General features: G+C 37.7%; 1 protein-coding gene across 1 annotated transcript in view; it reads right to left on the minus strand.

The window, feature by feature from the left end:
- The window catches only part of ROBO1 (roundabout guidance receptor 1), a 935,708-nt gene that overhangs the window by 773,406 nt on the left and 137,825 nt on the right, over positions 1 to 24,477 (minus strand). Inside the window, exon 2 of the mRNA XM_067543346.1 lies at positions 24,287 to 24,427. Within this exon, the coding sequence (XP_067399447.1) occupies positions 24,287 to 24,374 (88 nt within the window). The 5' untranslated portion in view covers positions 24,375 to 24,427. The remainder of the gene's footprint in view (positions 1 to 24,286; positions 24,428 to 24,477) is intronic.

Raw genomic sequence — 24,477 nt, forward strand, 5'->3', positions numbered from 1 at the left:
AAACCACCTTCACCAAATAAGGACAATCCACCAGAGAAGTAGATCGCATCATGGAATGGGCCACCCAAATATCCTGAGAGGAACCTGCTTCAATACAGAAACAAAACCCCTTCCGACTGCACGCTCCTAGCCACCACCTACTACCCCACACTGGAACCCATATGGGTAAGATCAAACAATTTCAACCCATACTCGATTAAATAAGTTCTTCCTGAACCTTCTCTTCCGCCCTTCAAACAAGCCTCCAGCCTCTCCAAGCTCATCATCAGAAGTAAGCTCCCCGCAGACTGGGACACACTAACTCAAAGCAGCACCACACCCTGTCAGAACAACAAATGCAAAATCTGCTGACATATCTCCTCTGCTACAATGATTAACACCCCCAACACCAGACGTTGCAGGATCCATGGGTCCTATGCATGCTTATCACAATATGTGGTGTACCTCACTGAGGGAACTAAATGCCCCAAGAACAACTAGGTCAATGAAACCAGGCAATCACTAAGCTCTTGAATGAACTCACACAGGAAAATGATAAAAGACAAAAACACCCTACTACCACAGGTGAAGTGTTCACCCACAGATGGTAGGGTGTGGGTGAACACTTCACAGAGTGATCATTCTATATCTGACCTATCAGTCCTCATCCACAAAGTAAACCTGCACAACACTTTCAAAAGACAAGCCTGGGAGTTTAAATTCAAAACTTTGCAAAACACTAAAAAAACATGGTCTTAATAAAAGACACTGGATGTATGGTTTATTACAACAATCTGTAATCCACTAACCCCCCATTTTGTCCTATGACTAACAGGGCTGTTATCAGGCCATTTCACCTTGAACAGGCCCCTAGAATATGTGCTACCTACTTATGCTAAACAATCTTGTATTCAGCTCTGCACTTCAAGAACAGGTTTATGTGACCACTTAAGTAGATCTAACTTACGTTTCTCAGGGGTGTGAAAAAGACATTCCCCTGAGTGACGCAAGTTACAGTGACCAGCCTTATGTCAGTGGGAGACGCTCTCCCATTGGCATACAGCGTCTTCACCAGACGCGCTGCAGTGGTGCAGCTGAGCCTATGTAGCACTTCTGTAGACCTGCCCTAAGTACCTTTCCCAGACCAGAAGAAGAGCTCTGTGTAGCTCAAAAGGTCGTCTCTTTCACCATCAGAAGTTGGTCCAGTAAAAGATATTACCTCCCCCACCTTACATCTCAACAGACACAGGGCAGTTTTCAGCCTCTCTTTGTGGAAGGATCCATGCAACTGGCAGTATTGGAAATCTGTGTGGTACACTGTAGAAACTCACTAAATAAATGGGAAGAGTTCTCGTCACTGTAGTTAATTCACCTCCCTGTGAAGCATCAGCTAAGTTAACAGAATTCTTTTGCTGACATAGCACCGGCTTCACTAGGGGTTAGGGCAGCATAGCTACATTTCTCAGTGGGTGTGGATTTTTCACACCCCTGAGGAGACTTAGAACTGAGCCACTGACCACCCACATCTCCGTTAAACCATCTTTCTTTCTTTCTTGGGATTCTTGACTTTCTTCCTGTATTGCAAACTATTCCTTCAATGACTCAATTTTCCCTGCCTTTCCCCTCTTTGGTACTGTACCCAAGGGGACTTCCCCTCTTTTATTCCCCTCTGTGCTCACTGGGAGGCAGGTGTTCATTTTCCCCAGTGACAATATTTTTAACCTTACAACTGTCAATTAAATTCTCTATATCTCTATCTTTAAGTTAAAATGCATAAATTCAGTGTAAGTTAATATTACAGGGGTCCACGTCAATCTGTACATTAGTATCTAGGAGAGTGGGATTCCTTCCTTTGAGTTTTGCTCAGATTCTATTATGAATCTGGGACCTGGAATGTTATTTACGTAAAGATCCCAGCTTCTCCACTCAGGCAGTTCCTCTGTGGCTGCTCCGCACCACAGAACTTCCTCAAACCATCTTACAGGTCAGATCTGCCAGTCTAAAGAAAGCTTTACCGGTAGAAACAGACACACACAGCTGATGGACCATTCATGGCAAAGGAGAGCCCCATCTCAACAGTCAGCCAAGCAACTATAAAGCAAGTTTCACAAGCATAAACTGAGATATATTTTCAAAGAACCTGTTCATGGATTGGAGCCCCATTCTTACTTGCATTTGGTCTACCTCTTTCCCAATGCCACAAAGAATACATCCACATTTGAGGATTGGAAGGCTAGTTAAAAATTGTTTGGGTTGCGGTAGATAAAGTGTTTTTAGCCGCTCTGTGCTTGTAAGCTTCTCCCCCTTCATCCTTTCCTTAGTTTACCATCACTGGACTCCCATTATTTGTTCTTTTAATGCTTGGTTTCATCTAATATAAATTATTTTGGTTGATGACATCATGATGACCATAATATTTTCTAAAAGCAGAAAAGCATGTAGGAGATCGGGTCCTCTAATACAGGGCATCTCAACATTGCCAAAAGATGCAGACTAGAACCTAAGGGCCAGATTCTGATACCCTTTCTAAGGTGTACCTCACTCAGTGAGTAGTCCTCTGAAGTAAAGGTGCCAGAATTTGGCCCTAAAGTTAGATTGAAGGTTGAAATACAAAGAGGAGTAAAATCTAAAAGCCAAGCGAATTCGTATATAAAATAAACAAAAGGTGCTACTTGTGTTTGATTTATTATAAAATGTTTTCTTCTATAGAGTTGATGATATTGGTAATTTTGTCTAAGTATTTAAAAAACCTCCCCTTGATTCAACAAATGATTTGGTTCTTGATGTTTTACAGACCCTGTATTAAAAAGCACTATTTTCTCTCCTCTGTTCCTTCTGTCAGGAGCTATTTCTGTGTAGTTAAATAAAAGGGAATTTTATAATGCATCCATTGTGAATTTTGTGGTCTGCCCATTTTGATGTTGTTTTGTATTTTTCAGATACTGCATAATCCACACACAGTCAATCAAAGAATATAAAACAAATAACCCACAAAAATGGAATAAGTAAGTAGCATCATTATCCTTGAAGGAATATCCATAAATTAAAGTAGCAAAGAAATACTCTTTGCAGATGCAGGTAATACAAAAAGCAATTATTTGAAACTGTGATGGATAAGGCATTTCAAATAATCTTGGAAACTGTCCTAGCATAATCACTAATCCTATGAATGAAAAGCTGAACATGGGACACTGTTTCTTTACCAACACAAATACAATGTAATAAACAAACTATATATTCCAGAAGTATTTATGGTATTATTGTTGGACTGGGATCAATGAGATACACTTCACCATTATACCTACTCTGTTAGGTATGAATGGTAAACTCCAAGATGCTAGTTATTAGAGGCCTGCAGAAAAAGGTAATTCCCTTTCACAAAGAATTTTGATATTTCAAAATTTGGCTTCTGTCCAATTTGGAATAAATCCCAAAATTTCAAAGTTCTCTGAAAAAAAGGAATGGAGCCTCCACTCCAGGGCAGTCCACTACGCAGCCACAGACCCTGGAAGTCTGGGTAGGCAAGCCAAGATGATATCATGCAGGTGTCCACTAGACCCCTACCTAGTTTCTGTCAGACACAAACCATCTCAACAAAATTTCAATGAGTCAACAAATCCTTAAGAAGAAATGTCTAAATGGATTTTTTCCACCAGCTGTATTGTTCGAAGCATTGAGGTTTGGTAAACACACCCTAGCTCACTTTAAAAAGTTTACAGATTCACCATCTGATCATATATGCATTAAAGTCAGCGGGGAAAAAAAAAAACCCATCTACTTCAATGGACTTCAGATTAGGCCCTTTCCATGGCTCACTGGTGCATGAAAACTGAAGCGTAGAAGGTGTTAGAGTTTGTGAATCCAAAACTGAAGTTAGCTCCTTAAATAATATTTGTCTTTCTTGGATATTTATTTGTAACTTCCCCCTTCTAGTTCCCCAGCCCAGTATATGGATGTTCAAGCTGTATGAAAAGCTGCAAGGCAGTTGTACCCTAACTTTGGGGGGCCTGGGCCCGAGTTCCTCCCTGTGCTCTCCATTGTGCCTATTCACCTCAGATCAGATCCACTTCAGACAAACCATCAGGAACAAAGTTGTATTTGGTAAGGAAACAAAGAACAGGAAATTAAGAACTAGAGTATAAAAACTTCCCATTGGGAGGGGAGAGAGTGTTCCTTTGCATGTTGGAAGTTCTCCCAACATGCAGCATTTTGTAATCCACAATTTGTAGCTCCCACCACTGCTGCTGCAGCACTTTGAATGTTGGGCTACATTATCATTTACATATTAATATCTTCCTACGTTTAACCATCAGTTTGCTTGTTTGTTTTAAAACAACAAATAATCTTTTGGCACTAGGGTAATTTTTCCATAACATTCACAGGTCTAGGGCAAAGAATCATTAGTTTGTTTTTATAATTCAACATGTAACCCAGTAGGATTACAGTGATGTCATGTATCATCTTCTTTCTCATTGAATTGGCCTCCAGATAGCACTGTGTGGTACCATTGTAAACAGGAAACACATTGATTTTAATACTAGCCTTTTATCAGGTTTGGAATTTATATGTTCCTTATCCCTGTAGTATCTGAGCATAGTATATAATTTAGTCTGAATTGAAACAACTATCCTTTTCCCTAAACAAACAGATTAATTTGTTTAGTGAAGTATACACAAATAAAAACCTCAGATTTACATTCTCCATGCCCTCACTTGCCTGTGTATACAATAGTTGCTTGAGTGAATGTGCATTACCTTTCTGATGTACAACATAAAAAGGAATAATGACTTGTGAGACAGTCACCCTACTGAGCTGAGTGACATGGTTGAATTGTAATGTGTGATGCTCCAATCTCTCTCAGAGGCAAGCAGGAGGTTAAAGCATGTCTCCAACATAAATCATCATTCAGAACTGAATCCTTTAGTAATGTTCTCTTGCTTAGATTTCTCCATAACAAAACAAATATGAGATTCCTTGGCTCCATTTCTCTTTTTTGTCTCCCTTGTGCTAGGATTCTCATTCAGCTACAGAATCACTCCAGCAGATCCCTGCTCTAAATTTCATGTTAGACATCTAGTTACAGGCATTATTTTCTCCTCTCTACAAAAATCACATCTTCCATCTCTGCTACAGTCCTTTTCCCCCTTTTTAGGCTTTCTTGTTCTCCTTTAGACTCTTTTCATTAACACCACTGTGCTACTTACTTAATGCTTTTTAACTATGCTACTATTGACTAACACTTCCAATACTTTTGTTACACAAGGACACAAAAAGGGCCATATTGGGTCAGACCAATGGCCCATCTAGCTCCGTATCCTGTCTTCCAACAGTGGCCAATGCTTCAGAAGGAAAGAACACAACAGGGCAATTATCAAGTGATCCATCCCCTGTCATTCAGTCCCAGTTTATGACAGGCAGAGATTTAGGGACACCCAGAGCATAGGGTCACATCCCTTACCATCTTGGCTAATAGCCATTGATAGACCTATCCTCCATAAAAAAAAATTAATTTTTCTCTGAACCCAGTTATACTTTTAGCCTTCACAGCATCCCAGGGCAATGAGTTCCACAGGTTGACTGTGTGTTATGTGAAGTATTTCTTTATGTTTGTTTCAAACCTGCTGCCTATTAATTTCATTGGGTGACCCCTGATTCTTGTGTTATGTGAAGCAATCGTCATGCAGGTTAGATCGGAGGGGGGGGGGGGGGGAGGCGCTTACTGTATTATGTTGCATTAATATGATAAAATCATAATGATTCATGTAAGATATGAAGTACCATGTCAGGTACTGTCAGAAAGGATGTAATGTGCTGAGTAAGACGATGATATATCATGTGCTATATCTGTAATGGAAGTTATGGACATATTTGATGTACCTGTGTTTCAAACTATGCTGTATAAGACACCCTGGACAGAGAGGCGGCAGGACAATGGCCCATTAATGGGCCCGCTTAATGGCCCATTTGATGGGCCTGCTTAATGGCCCAATCGAAACCTTTACAGAAGCAAAGAGCCCGGGAAGAAACTGAAGGCATACCTGAAGAGTTACCAGGATTGGCCCATGTGACTCTGGACTCCATTTTAGTTCTTGTAACATTCCAGAAGACCTCCTGGCCAGAGACAGGGTACATAAGATCAAATCACAGAAACAATTTTGCCTTTGTTCCTGTTCAGTTACTGACATATACCTGCCTCTGGATCGATTCACTTGCAACTGAACCTAAAGACTAAGGCCCATCCAGGTGTTGGATGTGCCAGAGGAACTATACAAGCTTGCAACTCCACATTTCTTCTAGAAACCTGATGTATATGGACTTTCAATCATTTGTATGTATTTGCTTTGCTTTGACCCTTTAACATTTCTATCATGGTTTATTTCTTTCCTTTTACAAAAAACCTTTAGTTCTAGTTACTAAAGGATTGGCTGGCAGCGTGGTATTTTAGGTAAGATCCAAACCTATATTGAACTGATACTGTGGCTGACCCCTTGGGATCAGAGGGAACCTTTTTAGCAAAGAGCATAGAGCTTAAATAACTGGTCTCTTTACTGGACCTAGTGGCTGACTGGGAGCCAGAGGAACTGGAATGCAGTAAAGGGGGCTGTGTGCATTTGTGTACTAGTTTCATGGAGATTCAGAAGTGCAGTTTGGAGCTGGTTAGGAAGTCTGGCTTCAGTGTCTGCTCTCCGTTTGCAGCCTGCCCTGACCTTGGCATTATCAGTTGGCTACCCTGGGCACGGACGGGTCACAGCAGTCTTGTGTTATGTGAAGTAATGCTTCCCTATTGACTTTCTCCCCACCATTCATAATTTTATAGATCTCTTATCTATTCCCTCTTTATCATCTCTTTTCAAAGATGAGCAGTCCCAGTCTTTTTACCCTCTCCTCATACGGAACCTATTCCAGACCCATAATTATTTTCGTTGCCTTGCACCGTATTTTCTCCAATTCTTTCAGATAGGCTGACCAGTACTGTATGCAGAATTCAAGGTGTGGACACCATGGATTTATATAGTGGCATTATGATATTTTCTATCCCTTTCCTCATTGTTCCTAACATTGTAAGGTTTTTTGACTGCCACTGCATAGAGTCGATATTTTTAGAGAACTATCCATAAGGACTCCAAGATCTCATTCTTGAGCGATAACAGCTTATTTAAACCCCATCATTTTGTCTGTTTAGTTGGGATTATGTTTTCCAATGTGTAGTACTTCACATAGTTAACAGTGATTTTCATCTGCCATTTTGTTACTCAGTCACCCATATATCATCTGCAAACTTTGCTTCCTCACTGTTCACTCCCTCTTCCAGATCATTTATGAATATGATGAACAGCACTGGTCCCAGTACAGATCATTGGGGAACCCCACTATTTACCTCTCTCCACTATGAAAACAGCCCATTTATTCTTACCTTTCATTTCCTTTCAACCAGTTGCTAATCCATTAGAGGACACTTCCTTTTATCCCATGACTGCTTAACTTTGCTTAAGAGACTTTTGTGTGGGAGCTTGTCAAAAGCTCTCTCAAAGTGCAAGTACACTATATCAACTGGATAACCCCTGTCCACACTTGTTGATACCTCTCAAAGAATTCTATCAGATTGGTGAGCCATGATTTCCCTTTACAAAAGCCATCTTGATTCTTCCCCCCACCCCCAGCATGTTCATCTATGTATCTGATAATTCTGTTCTTTACTATAATTTCAACCACTTTGCCTGGTACTGAAGTTAGACTTACAGGGCTGTAATTATCACGATCACCTCTGGAACCTGTTTAAAAAAATGTACTTGTTTCATACTCCCTTTCTACTCTCTACTTCTATCACCACTTGGTCCAGACTTTGATGTAGCTTGTATGAACCCATCAAGTAGATTTACCTTTCAGAACATTTTTTAACCTGGCCATAGAATTTGTAACAATGAAAGCACTTTAAAGGAGACATACCTTCTTAACATTGTGCATGTCTGCCATTTTTAGTTTGAAGTGGATTCTAAATTTCCTGAAGCCTAAAGAATAGCATGCACTTTGCTTATTTGTTCTTCAAGGTGTTCCTTTTCTAGATTCTTTGCTTTCTTAGTAAAGAGCAAAACAGTTACAGGTAGTATCAGCAAAAAGAGTACCTAGTTCCCCCAAGTGGAGTGTCAGGTTTTGTTCTGAAGGAAAACTGGCACCTTTACATCTATAATTTTCAAGTGGCTAATAAATAACGTAAATATATTCTTACATGCCCTAAGCTCAATGTCTGTTGTTCCACACCATGTTCCCAGGTGGCACAGAGGTGCTGGGATTAACTGTGTTTTCATCATCTGAGAGTCACCATTACATTGTGAATTTCACCCTAAGAATCAAAATGTAATCTCCCAAACAAAGCCTCAGGAACTGGGATGTGTGTAGGGAAATAAGTACATGAGCTGTGATTGAACACATGCACCTGTAAGAAGGCGACAGAGTTACAACACAGTCACTCCATTATCCAGCATACCTCCCTTTACCATATTTATCAGTGGTTGTGTCCCCCATTGGATCTTCATAAAGATGCACAAGATGAATGGAGCAGAAGTCTACAGTTGCTCTGCTCTCACACACCAGGCTGCCCATCATGAGGCTTAAATACAACATTTCATGCTTATGCAGTGCATTTAACAACAAAGCAGCAGAGCCACTGTTCATATACGCCTATTATAGTAAAATCAGAAAGACAGGGAAAAGGAATTGAGTGGTTTTGAAATTGGCAGATGATTCACACTGAAATTGAGCCATCTTCTCCCTTTCAGCACCAGCAAAGCATTTCTGATGACTGACTATCTTCTTCTCTTATTCAAATGAGATTTTGAAATTTGACACATCAGTTGTGCAGGCTGGCTCCCAGAATCATTAACAAATTCAGATTGGTTATCCTTAGATATGGAAGGACATTGCTACAATAAACAACTACATGGCGTTCAAGGCCAGGATTGTAAAAGATTATATTTGAACCATACCAGGGCAATGGTTGTTCCACCTATAAATTAAAAAGTCTTAATAATACAGAAATAAAATCATTCATGCAGAGGCTTGTTTCATAAACAGTAGCACACAGCAATAATATATATATTATAATGTCTGCAGTGTTGAGAGATAATGACTGTCTATAATTCAGTGTGATTTTAAAAATGAAGAGGCAATAAAATATTGATTATGAACATGTTGAACCATTATTCAGAAGAGGAGATCAATTTATGAGTAGCAATAACTTGTAAAGGATTGTGACCTTCCTTGGGTACACAGTAATTCCAGGGATAAGCCACTGTATATTTGTAGGTCTCCTGATGGAATTAAATGTTTATCAAAATCAACTATTGAAAGGTATTAGATTTATGAGCTCCAGTTCACTTTAATGAGCCACTTTAGGGCAATATCACTGCAAATGGGGGTTTTGTAAAGAATTGTAGGCCTCTGATAATCCATGTGAGAAAATCAACCTGGGATGATGGGGAATTTTGAGAATGTCAACATTTAACAGATTGTTTGTAAGGAAAAAAAATAAAAAGAAAGAGCATCATGAAGGGATGAAAGAGAACCTGCTACGTGAAGGCACTGTCAACTAACAAAATTACGCAAGTGAATCCTATCACTTGCTCAAAATGTGGACATATTATTTTGTAGGTTCCTAAATATTATGTTGATGCACTTTCATGTTTCTGAAATTAGGATGTCATTTCTGCCATTGGAATGTGAGGCATCATACAATGAAATAATGTTTCCTAGGTTTTCTGTCTCCGTTGCGATTTAAATTTAAATTGTATCAATTATACAGTATTTTGAATTAGGTGTGCAGCATCTAATTATTATATTCAGATGTTTTTATTTCTTTCTCAGCTCTTTGTAGTTCTTCCCTGGAGCACCAATTTTGATATGACCACAGCAACTGTATATAAGCCTAATTTTTATATATAATTTCTTCAAAACTTCAGAGTTGCTATTTTTTTCATTGAATGCAATAGGATTAAAGTGTCATTCTAAAACAAAAGATAGTGATTTTTTTGCTTGTTTTACAGAAAACCAAAAACAACTACACTTTTGTAAGACTAAAAGCATTTTAAGAGCAAAAACTATTTCTTAATTCTGCAGCACTCTATTCTCTCGTCCTCTGACATGGAAGCAACACAAAGGAGAGGCTGGAACTGGCTGAACAAGGAGAATGGGGCTAGTGGGGGGGGGGGCTGAACAGGGGCAGGGGGAAGGAGAGAGAGATATAGAACACGGAGCTGTAGAGGGGGGAAACTTGGACTGGCTGCAAAAGAGACCGAGAGACGGGCATAGAGTCATCTTGAAGAGGGGACGTGTCGTTACTGAACATGTTCAGTAGCTGTTTTTGAAGTGGTGCAGTCTTGCAGATTCCACATATCTAGCACCCTAGAACTGAGACAACTGGAACTCAAGTGTGAAAGGTTATAAATAGGGAAATTCGAGACAGCCTTGTGGACTCAGCGGCTGATACACAAGACTAAGAGATGCATCTACTGTGAAGGCTCCATCCCAACATCTGTACTGTTTTAAATACAAGCCTACAGATTTCTGAACTTGCTAGAAAGTGAACAGAATTCGCTACTGGAGCAGAACTAAGAGGCTGTCATTCTCTGCAAGTGACACACCCTTCCTTTGAGGCCCACACTGTAGAGACTGAGAAATCACCTCTAGAAGATCAAAAGGAAATGTGTCAGAGTGTGCGCACTAAAGTTTATATGCTTCTGTTGAAACCCTGTGCTAAAATATAGGTAACAGCAACAAAGTGGGAAAGTCTGTATAAAGAACACCAGTAGATTTACCATGGAATAGTTTTGTTCAAAAAACGGCTGTCAAAGATTTTTAAAAAATTACCATTAATTACAAGATTAAAAATAGTCGTGATTTATTGCAGTTTTAATCGCACTGATGAACAATAAGAACACCAATTTAAATTTTGTATAAATATTTTTGGATTTTTTTCTACATTTTCAAATATATTGATTTCAGTTACAACAGAATATAAAGTTTACAGTGCTCACTTTATATTATTTTTAATTACAAGTATTCACACTGTAAAAAAGATGAACAAAAGAAATAGTTTTTAAATTTACCTCATGCAAGTACTGTAGTGCAATCTCTTTATTGGGAAAGTGTAACTTGTGAAACTTTAGAGCCTATGAGTCAAAGCATGAAGGAGCATATGAATGTTTAGCATATGTGGCACGTAAATACCTCATAAGGCTGGCTCCAACAGTACCATGTAAATGCCTGTTCTCACTTTTAAATAAGAAGTGGGCAGCATAAGCTCCTGTAAATGTAAACAAACTTGTTTGTCTTAGCTATTGGCTGAACAAGAAGTAGGACTGAGTGGAATTGTATGAGGTGAATTGAAAAATTCAAAAGAGCAATTGCAGGGAAAGTCCTGCTCAGCTCTTGAAACTTTGGGCTGGAGCACACCCAAATATAGATGGAATCTTTGGAGAATTTAATTCCAAATCCTGACAAATTTCTACTGAACATATGCAAAATGAGATAACAGGATTCATAACTTGGCCAAAATGTGTGGACAGATTTTCACAGGAGTAACAAAAGGCATGACATGAGATGGACACATGTTGACACAGATCTTCTCACTAAACCAGGTCAAAGACTTTATCACCATAGGCAAAGCAGTTTATTCTCCCCAAACCTCATTCTGAGAAATGGCTGAACCATTTGTTTCAAGTTTTCAAAAAAATTCAGCCTGAGGCAAACACCCTGCATAGGTAATTTCAACCCAAACAGCTGAAATCTAGCATATGATACGAACAACTGAAAAATGGGGTCTTAATGGGGAATATTGGAAACCTTAATGATAGGCATTGCTGCATAATCATTGCTTAAAGGTTGAAGTAAAAATTCAGAGTGATCAAAGAAATTCATTATATTATTGAAAGTGGCTTATAAGCTGAAAGGTACAAGAAAGATACTAAGAACTCACGTAATTAGAATTGCATAGACTACTGTTGAAGAGCTGACTTTTATACACATATGCTTGCTGGAGATGAAGGGAAAGCTAATTAAACATTAGGGCAAACAGACAGAAACTAACCACCATACAGCAATGAGGGAATCTGCAGAGAGAAGGCTACAACACTTTTGTGTAGTATGAATGAGAAATGATGGACCAAGTACATTACACAACTATGTTAAATTGGATGATACTACATGAAATGCCAAAGCCAAGAAAAAGAGTAAGTTTGCTAAGAATTACCACAGATGAAAAGTCAGATCACTCAACTCTTTAAACTGACAGGGGTCAATTCATTAGTAAGTTTTAATGGTGCCTATGAGTGTACTGTGGCCTCCTGATTAAATAAGACATTTGCTATCTTGGCACTGAAACACTAAAACATGGAGTATGATTTGTCACATACATTAAGCACTTGAGCTTATATCATCATTAATCAGAACAAGCTTTTTATATAGTGGGCCTAGAATGGAGCAGTTATTATACATCACACTTCCATCCATTTGTTAAAGAAAGCGTGGGGAAGAAATGTATCTTAACATCAATGAAAGGACAAATTCAACAGGTGTGTGGGTGCATGTACTGCTAAAAAATACTAGTTATTGCTTCTGCAGGATAGACTAAGATAATCTCGGCCGTGGAAACGAAGAGTCAGCTTATCCAAATTAACGAAGAAAACTGTTCCGTAAATGCTGTACAAGGGATTTCACTTATTTCTTGAAAAGTGACTATACCAGATCAGAGTTTCTGCAATAATAGAAAAGTTAAATATTTCAAGCCAGAGCTCAATACCAGACTGGACACTGAGTACTTTCAAGTTGCGATTGATCTCAGACCGTCCTTTTTTCTTCCTCTAGTTAACATTGAAATTCTAGATGATCCACACTTTGCTGCTGACATACAATTTTTTCTCTTTTTGTTCTTAGTCTTTTCAGTTTTATTTATTAAGTAGGTTCAGTTTTCTTTAAAAAGCTTTTATACAATAGTTCACAAAACACAGGAAAGAATAATGAGTACTGAAGTATTTGAGACACAGGAGATAGAAGCTAATTTTATTTAGAGGTCATCACCGTCACATTTCTTTATATTTCACTACAACAGAATAAGAAGTCATAATCTTCCAAAGAAAAGCAATTCCACCAATTCAAGACAGCACAGACAGTGTGAAAATTGCTTCAATGCTTGAAAGACAGATGAATGAAGATTAATGTTCATGCTGTCCATGTAAAAAGGCATTCTGACGTAAATTGATTTGGTATTTTGTTACAAATACTTTCCAAAGAAATCGTAAAATTAACAAATTATGGGGTTACAGTAAGACAACCTTCTGGAAATTATTATAAAGTATTAGTTCATTGTCCTCAATTTCTCTACTAAAGACGAGGGGGGGAACCTTAAGTCCAAGAAAGTGCATTTTTTCACTCTTCCCCCCCCCCCATTTGCCAAGTTGTTCCATGAGAAATCAAGAGTTAAAAAGATAGGCCCACTCTCAATTGTCTTTTGACCTGATCTTCCTATATAAATTCTAGCCTGAGAAAATTCAAATGTTTGGAGGAGTAGATGGTTGGTCTAACTGTTGAAGAAATATCTTCAGAAATGGAAAGGCATGGTTGAACTAGTAACTACTCCTTTTCTCTCTCTTAGCAGAGGTATAGAGATAATCCATAGCCTACTTTTCTGATTGCATTATTTTCATCAATAAAAACCACCATTTTTTAAATTTTCTTAAAATTTGCCACAGAATCTCTGACTTATCACACAATAACCCTACAGTAACCAGTGAGCCTCTCAATGGGAATTTAATTCCAGCTTTCCTCATAACACAAAGAGCCTTGGATAAAAGTCACACAGTTTGAAATTTGTATATGAGGAATCAGTTTGCACAATTCTAGAGCTGGTAAAAATAAGGGCGTGGGGTGATATTACAATCATTTTGCCATTTTCCCCTCTCCCTCCTTCCAAAAAAAAAAAAAAAAAATCAAAATTTGGAACAGCTCTATTAAATTGAAATACAATTCTATAACAAATGGAAAAGCAAGTGGTTTGCCAATATCACAGTGAAGACCTATAAAAGCCTGCTGAAGAGAGCAAGAATTGTATGAGATGATTAGCATCTCAGCATCCTGGAATCTAAAAAGCACAGCCAGAGGTAAATGTGACTCAGGCTATATGTGGATTAACTGATGAGTTGAATCCTAACTACCTCATTCAAAACAAATGCTGATGTGAAAGACACCATACATAAAACCTCTCCCTCTTCGGTAGCCAGTGATCTGATTAAAGCAAGCAGACAAAACCGAATGTTGCATTAGAACAAATATTATGAAGTTTAAAAATAGGTGATCCTTTGTGCAGAAAGTTGCAACAAGGAAAACAAACCATCTATAGCAAAGCATATCACAAATACTTTATGGTCATTAATTGATCAGAACCCAGCTATATCAGTGACCATTCACAACTCAAGACAACCCTGAGCTCCTCTGAGATGATGCAACTAACAAGAAACGCATAACAAAATGCATGAGAGGTCAATAAGAGCTGATGGGTGCTCAGCACTTTTGAAAAATCAGCCGCTATTTTAGGTGACTAAGGTCCCAGTTCAGCAAGGAACTTCAGCACATGCCTATCTTCAAGCATGTGAGCAGTCTGATTTCAGTGGAAATACGCATATATACTTAAAGTTAGGCATGAGTTTAAGTATCTTGATGCTGGATTTAGGAGCCAAATTATTAAAGTATTGGCCATATTATTTCCATCAGTGTGCATTAGTATACTAGAACACATGTTCCAAGTTCATTTTATGCATAAACAAGATTACCAGTTTTACACCTATACATGTAAATCAACTATACAGTTAAAAATGAATGTGCAGTACACTGGGAATTGTTTAATATTACTGAGAATCTCTCTATAGAGAGTATTGTGGATAAAGAAAATCCTGAGAAGCACAACTAATTACTTTGCTGAGAGGTGGATTTTTTTTGTGGGGGGGAGGAGGTGGGGAGGAGGGAAGACACAAACCCATCCCAAATGTAACAAATAAAATCTGTAAATATGGAGACACAGTAGCAAATGGCTAACCAGATGTGCTTTGCAGCACTCCTTGAACAATCTTTCATCTTCATGGTCACCTGTAACAATGTTACTGAGATCTCACACTAGTGCGCAGGTGATGGACACAGTGTAAGAACCTACATCACTACTGTCTACTGTGCTGTAAAGGTTGAGAAGGCACTTTAAGTCCACACCTGTTTTGGGGATCATAATATTTCCAAAGCTTTTCCTTTCAGGCTGAAGACTCAGACACTTGAAATCACTCAACCCAACATTTCCCATGAAGCTTGAGAAAAAGTAGGGCAGCAGTTTTTTTTACTTTAAGTTAAAAACTGTATCTTACTTTTGTGCCATTTGCATAGGATATATAGAGTGAGAACACACAAACCCTATAGACTCAAAGGATAAAAAAATATACTAGATAAAATTGTAAGTTGCACATAAAGTATGAAAACACTAAAACTTAAAATCTGTTTGAAATTTTGTTAAATATGCTAATAACAAAATAAATCTCAGACATGCAAATTTACAGCATCAGTAATAAATTAGTATGTGCACACGCACATGAATATCCCAATCCTAACCTTTTGAGAAGCTGTAAATGTAAAAGACACCCTTGTAAATGATAAAATTGATTCATTGGCGTTTCTGAAATTGTTTTTGTACTTGACGCTAAAAAGATTAAATTGCTTTCTGGCCATAACAGATTCATCTTTCCAAATAAACATTTTCTGTAGAAAAATCTGTGCCTCTTTGAGTTGCACCTCTGATGAAGAAGAGACCTCAAGACAATTACTAAAATGTGCAAGGGCACATAAACACTTATTCTTATTTGTTTTAATAGATGTGCAACGTCAAGTGTCAAAATTGTAGTCTATATTCTTTGTAAACATTTTATTGTGCACACCCATGGTATTTATTCCAGTCTCTTCATTTACCACACAAAGTAAGTATGACCTCCATATAAAAATAAAAGCTATGATATTATCTTATTACTCATTTTTAGGTTAAAAAAATCAGTCTAAAATTACCTCCATATCAATTCTGCAATGCCAACAACTAGCTAAAGTAAGATTTAGTTTATACAATTGTGTAAGATTATACCAGGGTACTGCTAAATATTTAGGGCCAGATTCTGCTACTCTTGTTAAGTAGTTTCAAGTAGCCTCATTGATTTGATTGGGATTACTGAAGAGATGAGGGACTACACAATAGGAGTAAAGATATCAGGATCTGGCCCACAGTGGATAAAACAAAGACAAATCTATCTCGTTTCAGAAGGGTGTTAGCAAGATTCTTATCAGATTCTTTTTGAAAATGTAATTGTCATTAATACAGCTTGTTTTGGGGGTTTTGGTGTTTTTAATCTATGGCAATTAAGCCAAAAACCCCTCACTGTTCTCTTTCAAGTACAAGGCCAGTTTTGAAGAATCGTTAAATCTTGTTTAGGTCTCTGCACTGAGCATTTAAAACAAAGAATATAAGGTAGTAGCATAAAAGAGCTGGCAAGGAATCACCTGGAGCAAGACGTCTGTAAGATCCTTTCCTAATAAAGTAGGAAAATGAAAGGTGACAAAACAAAAGCAATGCCGCATTTCTTGAGGACAAAAGGAAAGTGTATCTTCAAGAGCTCTACCTGGAGTTACAATTACAGCAGCTGTACCATCTAACCTCTATCAGTCATAATCTAGAACAGTGCCACTTTCTATTAACCAAGCAATAGAGGAACTAAAATTACTTACACTAGTTTATGTGAGTCATTCACCTTGCTCCAATGCATTCTGATGACTTAATTACGTAGATAGTATAGCACATGTGGTTTTTCTAGTCAAGTTTGTCACAAAGGCCAGATCATCAAAGCTGAATAGTTGTGTGCTCTACAGCTAGATTAAAAATACGGATTTCTTCATTAAGTGTCTTGAAGCTGACTGCGCCTCTTGGTTTGTCACCATCTATTCAGACAATTAAATAAAGCTTCATGCTGGAAAACCAAGGCTAATACAAGAACGGTGAATTGAAGTACAGCTAGCAATCTTTTTATTTATTAAGTCTTCAGTATACACTGTGACAATCTCCAGAAGGCAAGGATTGTGCTAGGATTTTTTTTCTTTAATATTTGTCCTCTTTTAAGGCATGACATTTCCACTGATAGGATTTCCAAACCTTTGTCATCCACACAAAAACGGCCAAGAATAAACAAAGGTCACACCTTACAGCCAAGAAATATGAAACAATCAACGAACTTTGAAAAATTGTTAGTGTCAATCAAAAAAGAAAAGCATGATGAGCGGCAACACTATTCCTGTAAGAATTATCTGGCATGTATCAAATAAAGTTCCAGTTTAAATGTATTATTCCAAAGCAGCAGTTAGAGCTATATATTTCTATCTCTGTCAACAGAGCTGACTAGGAAAAGTGTGTGATCAGTGAGTAGAATACTGAGTTCTGGTCAAAGAGGTAAAAAAAGCACATTTTATCCAATAAAATCTACAATACAAGTATTTAGAATTTGGTGAATGTTAGCTAACCATAGCATAATATACAAGATTTTTAGCATCCATAAATAAAACCTAGAAGTACATTTACTACATAGTTTTCATCTTCTGACAGTCTGAAATAATCATCTCTTCTGCTCAGTCTTCACCACAAAATCAGCATCACATGAATGATGCAGAATGACATATGATTTTTTTTTATTGCACAGATTGCATTGCATTATGGAAGAATACAACACTAATTCATAATTTAAACATGGAGAATAAATAGTACAGTTCAAGTAAATGCGAAGTGTTTTAAAATATTTTTCTTTTTAAATGTTGACAGTCATAATCAGACTACCTAGCAATTAAAAAGGAAAAAAAAATCTTTCATGAGGAACCATACTTCCGTGATGTCATCATTCACCTATATGTATACAGGTACTACCTACAACAACTGAAATTGAATTCCACCTTCCTTTGTCAAGCCTCTCACCCATAATTATTCAATCTTCTAAAAAAGTTTGTTTTCAGATAAAATTCTCCCTTATAGGTCAAAGCTGGAATGTGAACATATTTGAAAAGTTTGAAATAAAATTTTATCAGTCAACTCTGAGCTATTTATGCATTGGGGGGAAAGAGGGGAGGAAGGGGGACGGAAAAAAACACACTTTCCCCACTATGTTCTAACCTGGGATGAAATCCTGGCCCCACTGAAATCAAAGGCAAAACTATTGACTTTAGTAGGGTCAGGATTTCTCTGACAATTAAATGTTGAATGTTTGAAACGTCAAACTTGACTGGCTTTGTGGGCATCATGGAACCTTAAAAAACTAGCTAAATTTGAAGAAAAACAGATCAGTACTTTTATAGATATGGGCACTTTGTGCATTAAAATCCTACTACCTTTACAAAACACCTTGTACAGATACGTTTGTTAAAATGCTTTAGTTTGGGACTATGAAAATGTATCTCAGGCAAATGCGTAAAATTCATGAAAAATAAAAACAAAAAAATGGAATACTTTCCAGATGGAACAAAGGAAGTTACAGCTTGCTAACAGTATGGCCACCTTAAAAAGACCCATCTCGAAGTGCTGCTTCTTTCTCCAATATTTAAAAAGGCCAGCTACCAGGAAACTGTGAGGTAAAAGGCCTATGAAAGGGTAATCCCAACTGGGAAAAGGAGGATGAACTGTCAACTTTCTGAAAGCCAAGGATCTGACTGATAGGCACAGTGCGGTTTTCTGAGCTGGGCCTTGGTGTCCCATGTATTTGAGCTTGTTATATTGTAACAAAATAAGATGCCATTATGCTGATAAAATAAAAATCCACATCCGTTGTGGATGTGGGCGGTGCGTGGATCCCCCGTTTGGGGAGGCTAGCCCATGGCCCTGTCCCTTGCACCTGAAGCCACACCCCTTCTGCCCCCTCCCTCGCCAGAGCCCCGAGCCCCCTACTGTGGCTGAAGGAGCCCCACCTGAGCCAGTTCAAACTGCCAGCCCAGCCAGCCAACCCCGAGTCTAGCCCCGCCCCGCCCCGCAGCAACCCAAAAACTGGGCAGCCCCAGCCCACCAGCCCCCCAGCTGGGCAACCCCAGCCACTCCAACTCCCCAGCCAACAGTTGGCCCACCCCAGCTTCCGCTCCCTTCCCCTTTAGAGGAGAAGCTGAGCCAGGGCAGGAAGAACTGCTGCAGCTCTGCCTGCCTGGGCAGGTGCCATGGGGAAAGAGCAGGATGCAGCAGAAGAGGGTGGGGTCTCAGGGAGGAGCATGGGTGGGGCCATGCCTGGCAATTTGGGAAGGCTAAGCCTTCCCAGATCTATGATGCCCATCACCCATGATTGTTGACATTAGGGATCTCCTGCTCTAAGGTTTACCATCCAAATTGCCACAAGGGATGCACTTGCTAATACTCATATTAATTATTCTCTACTCCACCACCTAGCTTGCTCAACTTGGAAGTATCACATGATGAAGAGCTCCACCTCAAATAAAAGTATATAAAGAGGCCTCAATTAAAATAGCTTCAATTAAATGCTGCAGCTCCTAACAACACCTTGATGAGAGTCACCAGGAAAAGATGTGTACACAAATACAACAGAGGTAAAGCTATGGTTCAGGCCAAGGTGGCCATTTCACTTTTAAACATTTCCCACAAATAAACTCTTTTCTTGAACAATTTCATGCTTAAATCTCAGCACAGAGGTGACTTGGAAAGTTTGATCAAAATCTGTTCAGTCATTTTAGAGCCAAACAACTGTGAAATAAGTGTAAATTGTTTTACAAAAGTGACGTCAACCTCTATGAAAAAGGTGGAGAGAGATCTTCCTATGTAACAAATCCATTTTTCAGATACCCACATAAGTGTTCTAGGTTAATACAGAGATTACAGAATTGGTTGTCGAGAGGTATTATGCACTCATTGGACAGACCATAGACCAGATCCAGATAGCAAAATTGCAGATTGGAAAAGGAAGCAACAAAGGAAATCAGCACACCTTTATATTCTATTTTTCAATTCACCAGCTCAGATCCCTGAGGACTGGAAATTGGTAAATGTAATACTAATTAAAAATTGATTTAAAAAAAAAAAAAAACGGTAATTAGTAAGAATAACAATGGCTGTAAGGTAATATCTTGGAAGCCACAGTAAGGGATGCATTGATAGAACAACTGGAAAAACTCCTTCTCTAAGTAAAATTTATATTATTTATTTTATATATATACACATTTTAAATTTAAATATATATTTTACAGGAAAGAAAGTAAAATAAAATGTAATGCATTGATGATGAATTATCAGTCTCATAAAAAGAGCAAAGAATGGTACACCAAATAATTTGCTAGAAGGGATAGATCTGTCTAGTTATTGACATGACTTAATCATAAACAATTCTAATGGGGTCATCTGTTTGATGAAAGATCTGATTTAAGAGTGAGATACTGCCATTGGCTGCAGTCAAGAACATCGGAAGGTTTCCTGAATATTAGAAAATTGACTCACTCAGCCCAGTGGGACACATTTCACAAGGTCATATTTCGCTGTTTTGCCTGGCTTCTCCAGAATAAAAGCTATTGTCCAGCCTAAATAATGGGTTGGTTTGTCAATTTACATATTTTATAAAATTCCAAATGAAAAACTCTCTCTTTGAGGGTGATGAAAATCGGAATTGCAGTTTGTAAAAAAATGTTTCAATTGACTTAGTTATCATAAGTGTCTGGAGACTTCTATCAATGTTACTCTAAGTCAAGGGTAGGCTATTTCCTCTCATTCTTCTACTGTAGGTGGTGGGGGTAAGGGGATTCCATTTCTCCCTCCTGCACCCAATAAAAGCTGCAGAGAATTCAGCCACAAAAATATACCAGTCATAGGAATCATTAGACGCAAGTACCAATCCACAAAGTCTTGTGTCTGTATGTTGCTTCCTACCTCAGGTTCAGATGGGGATAGTAGAGAGAGAATGTCATGGGGAACAACTGCGGTCTGTGAAGCTCCACAAAGCCTAAACCCCACACATCAGAAAAAGTGTTCTTCAGGATCAGAAGGAAGTAGGGAGCATGTCAAGGATCAGGCCCTCCCTCCTTCCATAACTCCCTGTGGTAAAGGTTGGATGCAAAGCCCAATGAAATCGATTGGAGTGTTTCCACTGACTTAATGGGTTTTGGATGGGGTCCTAAATTTGTTACCCTCTGGACATAACTGATGGGAACATTTAGGCTTAAATTGTTAATATCCTTCTACAATAGGAGGTTTCTTGTCCTTTTTAGATCATTTCAGTATTTTATTTTAGCTTTCTTGCTAATGTAATATCTGTTAACTTTAAAACATTTCAGTGACTTAATTAATTTTATAATGTGTTTTAGTTGTGTTTGCTGTTCTCCTTTGCATTTTCTTTTTTTAGTTAATGTCTAATTTCCTAGACTAATGCACTTCAAATGAACAGGTAAAGTTATCAAATTTTTAAACAAATAGAGCAACTAAGAAAAATCTTATCTGTCTCTCAGATAGTTTTCAAACCCATATTCAGTGAAGATGTGGCATGGCAGAGATACTCTATGCCTCAGGAGACAACCATAGTGGAATTGAGAGTGTATTTAATATGTGAATTAGAGGTAAGATGTAATGACACAGGATGAAAGGCTCAGCAGTGATTTTAATAAAGGCAGGAGACGGTACTTCCCTGTGGACCCTATATGCAAAGGAGTGAGACTCAACTAGAATATGTGAAAAGATTAAATTAAAAAAAGCAGAAATAAATGTTTCAAAGTTAAGAGATTACTATTAAAATTTATCTGCATTTTATTGAAGTAGAGAATTCTAACTCTGGGATTAACATTTCTATGAGTTTATCACATGCCATTATAACAACAAATATCTGGAACAATTTTCTATCTTGTGATATAAAGTACTACATAATAAAGAATTAAAGGGTTCAATTTAAAACATCTTCCCTTTAAAAAAAAGTTGTAAATATCATTACAGGGCAATTAAAATAGTGTGGCTAGCATCTGTCTAAAAGCAATTTCTTTGTTCCTGTTATTTTGAAATTATGGTTAGATTTTTAGTTCGATAGAATGAAAAACGCACTTGATTTCTCAATCTTCAGGATAACGGCAGTTTTAATTGCTATCCTTTATTATGCGCTTTTTAACAATCCTCAAAAAAGAGCAGTTATCTATGTGAAACATAAAGTAGAGTTCCAGAGAAGAATTGATTTTATTCCCGTTTTAAATGAGGGTGGAAGTTTGTGATTTTTGTACTGATCTCTTTCTTTGAATTAAAAAAAAAAATGCAAAAAACCCTAAGGAAAAGACCTGAAACAAAACAAAATGAATGGGATGTACTGCTGGAAGAAAAATCTTGCTTTTTTTTTTTTTTTTTTTTTGATCCTCTGCGATAATCGCAGTTCTGGCTTGCTGCCAGCTGGGCTGAACACACTATGATGTCTGGCCAAGTAAAGTAATCTCTTGGTTCAGGTCTGAGGCCTATGATGAAAATTACTAAGCAGAGACAAAATCAAGATGCCACCTGTGATTTTATTCTAAAACTAATTTGATGGAAAGAGCAACACAATGCAAACCGCCTTTTTAGCAGAGTCTAAAGTCTGTCTAGATTGAAACCAATGCTAATAGATGGAGATAGTTATCATGAAAATAAGTTGGGCTCTGCAGGTGTTCCTTTTAAAATGGCAGTATGCATCTGTCTGACAGGTAAATTGCTGTGAAAGATATTTGAAGTCTGAGGTCAAACTTTTTAAAGACAAGAATTTTAAACTAATATACTTTTCCTTGGAGTCTTTTCCCCCTTGCTAGGCCATACAATATGTACTAAACAGAAGTAATTTACATTTCCTTCATTTCCTCTCCATACATCATATGCAGCATTATTGATCAAGAAACCTATGAAGAGGGTTTCTTTTTAAACCTTCTCTTTTTACTAGGGGTGAGGGTGGTGTCTACATTTGAGTAGGTTGCTATAGAAATAGTTGTCCAACTGCAACAAACTCAGCAATGATCCAGAATTGAATCATTGTCCTCAAATTAAAAATAAAAGAAATAATCATGGTACATTGCAAGAATTATATTTAGCTTACAGGGAGCCAACGCGGTTACTCAGATATACATTTGCTTGTCATCAGTATCTAGAAACAGATTATTTAACAAGGAGTTTATGCCATTCACGGTTATATAGGCAATAAAAGTGAACAAAGGGAAATACTGCAGTTTTGTTGTATTATTTTAAATGTTTTCCATAAGGTTAGGTATTTCTTGGGAGATGTTCCTACTTTTCAATTTCATTGACCTCAAAAGGCTTTGAATCAGGTCTTGTGTGCATTGTGTAGGCACCACAATTCTACATGCCTAATACAGTAATATTAGAAATGATATCCAGCATAGCACTGTCAATATCAGTGCAATTTAGACACTTAATAAAATAAAATTTAAAGCATCACAGTATCATTTTCTTTTTTGAATGGCTGTTTGTGCCACTTACTATTTACAGTAAAATTCAATGCCATATGTTTATTTAATTTTATTTTTAATGCTGCACATTGAAGAGAGAAAAACTTAGACTATATCTGTAAGAACAGCTTCTAACAATCTAGATGGCTTGAATCTCGTGCTAGATTTTGCTTCGTGTACATTTTCCCACCAAAAATTCAAGGCTCATATGGAATATTAGTATGACAGCACAGGTTATTTATTGAGTTCTCACAAAAATACAGTTTATGCTGTTTTGTAAGTGTGCTGAAGAATATATGCTTTCTCCCTTTAGGAGACTTACAATATGCAGGTATCAGGAAAAAGTGTCTCTAACTTCAATGAAAACAATGGTAAGTACATAGAGTGCTAAAATGATGCATCGTGGCCATTAACTTATGCTATATATTTGTATTTCGTATTTTCAGTGCTCTACTATTTTCTTTCATTGGTGGTGGTCTCTGTGGATTTAGTATTCTATTTCATCTTCAAGTTCACTTTCACGCTTTGTTTTTTTTTTCTTTCCCACCACCCCAACAGCATTAATCAAAAGGAATCTTACCAGTCACCTTAACCTTATAGTAACTACATCTTAAGGCCACTCCTTACATATTTTCTTTCGTATTCAAAAGGACCAGTTCAGTGCCATGTAGACTATAGAATACTCATTAAATCCTCAACTTCAGAAACACACATATGCACAGAGATAAGCATTCACACCAACATAAAATAAATTCTGAAGAACAAGATGCATATAGCTATTCTTAGTACATTAAAATAAGAAAGTACCTACCTGGAATAAGCTGACCCAGTAACTGATGGGACCTGGACAGGCTGAGTACAGCTACAATGACAAAAAAAGGACAATGTTCCCATTTCATGATGTTTCCTTCCTTGCATTACACCAGTTCTGCAGCATTTAAGTAAGTGTTATCTGCAAAAAAAAAAAAGGGGAAAGAAGTTCGATTTAAGATGACAAATTAC

Source organism: Emydura macquarii, unplaced genomic scaffold (genome assembly GCF_026122565.2).
Source record: "Emydura macquarii macquarii isolate MOO-44397 ecotype Brisbane River unplaced genomic scaffold, CSIRO-AGI_Emac_v2 contig_75, whole genome shotgun sequence".
Lineage (NCBI taxonomy): Eukaryota > Metazoa > Chordata > Testudines > Chelidae > Emydura > Emydura macquarii.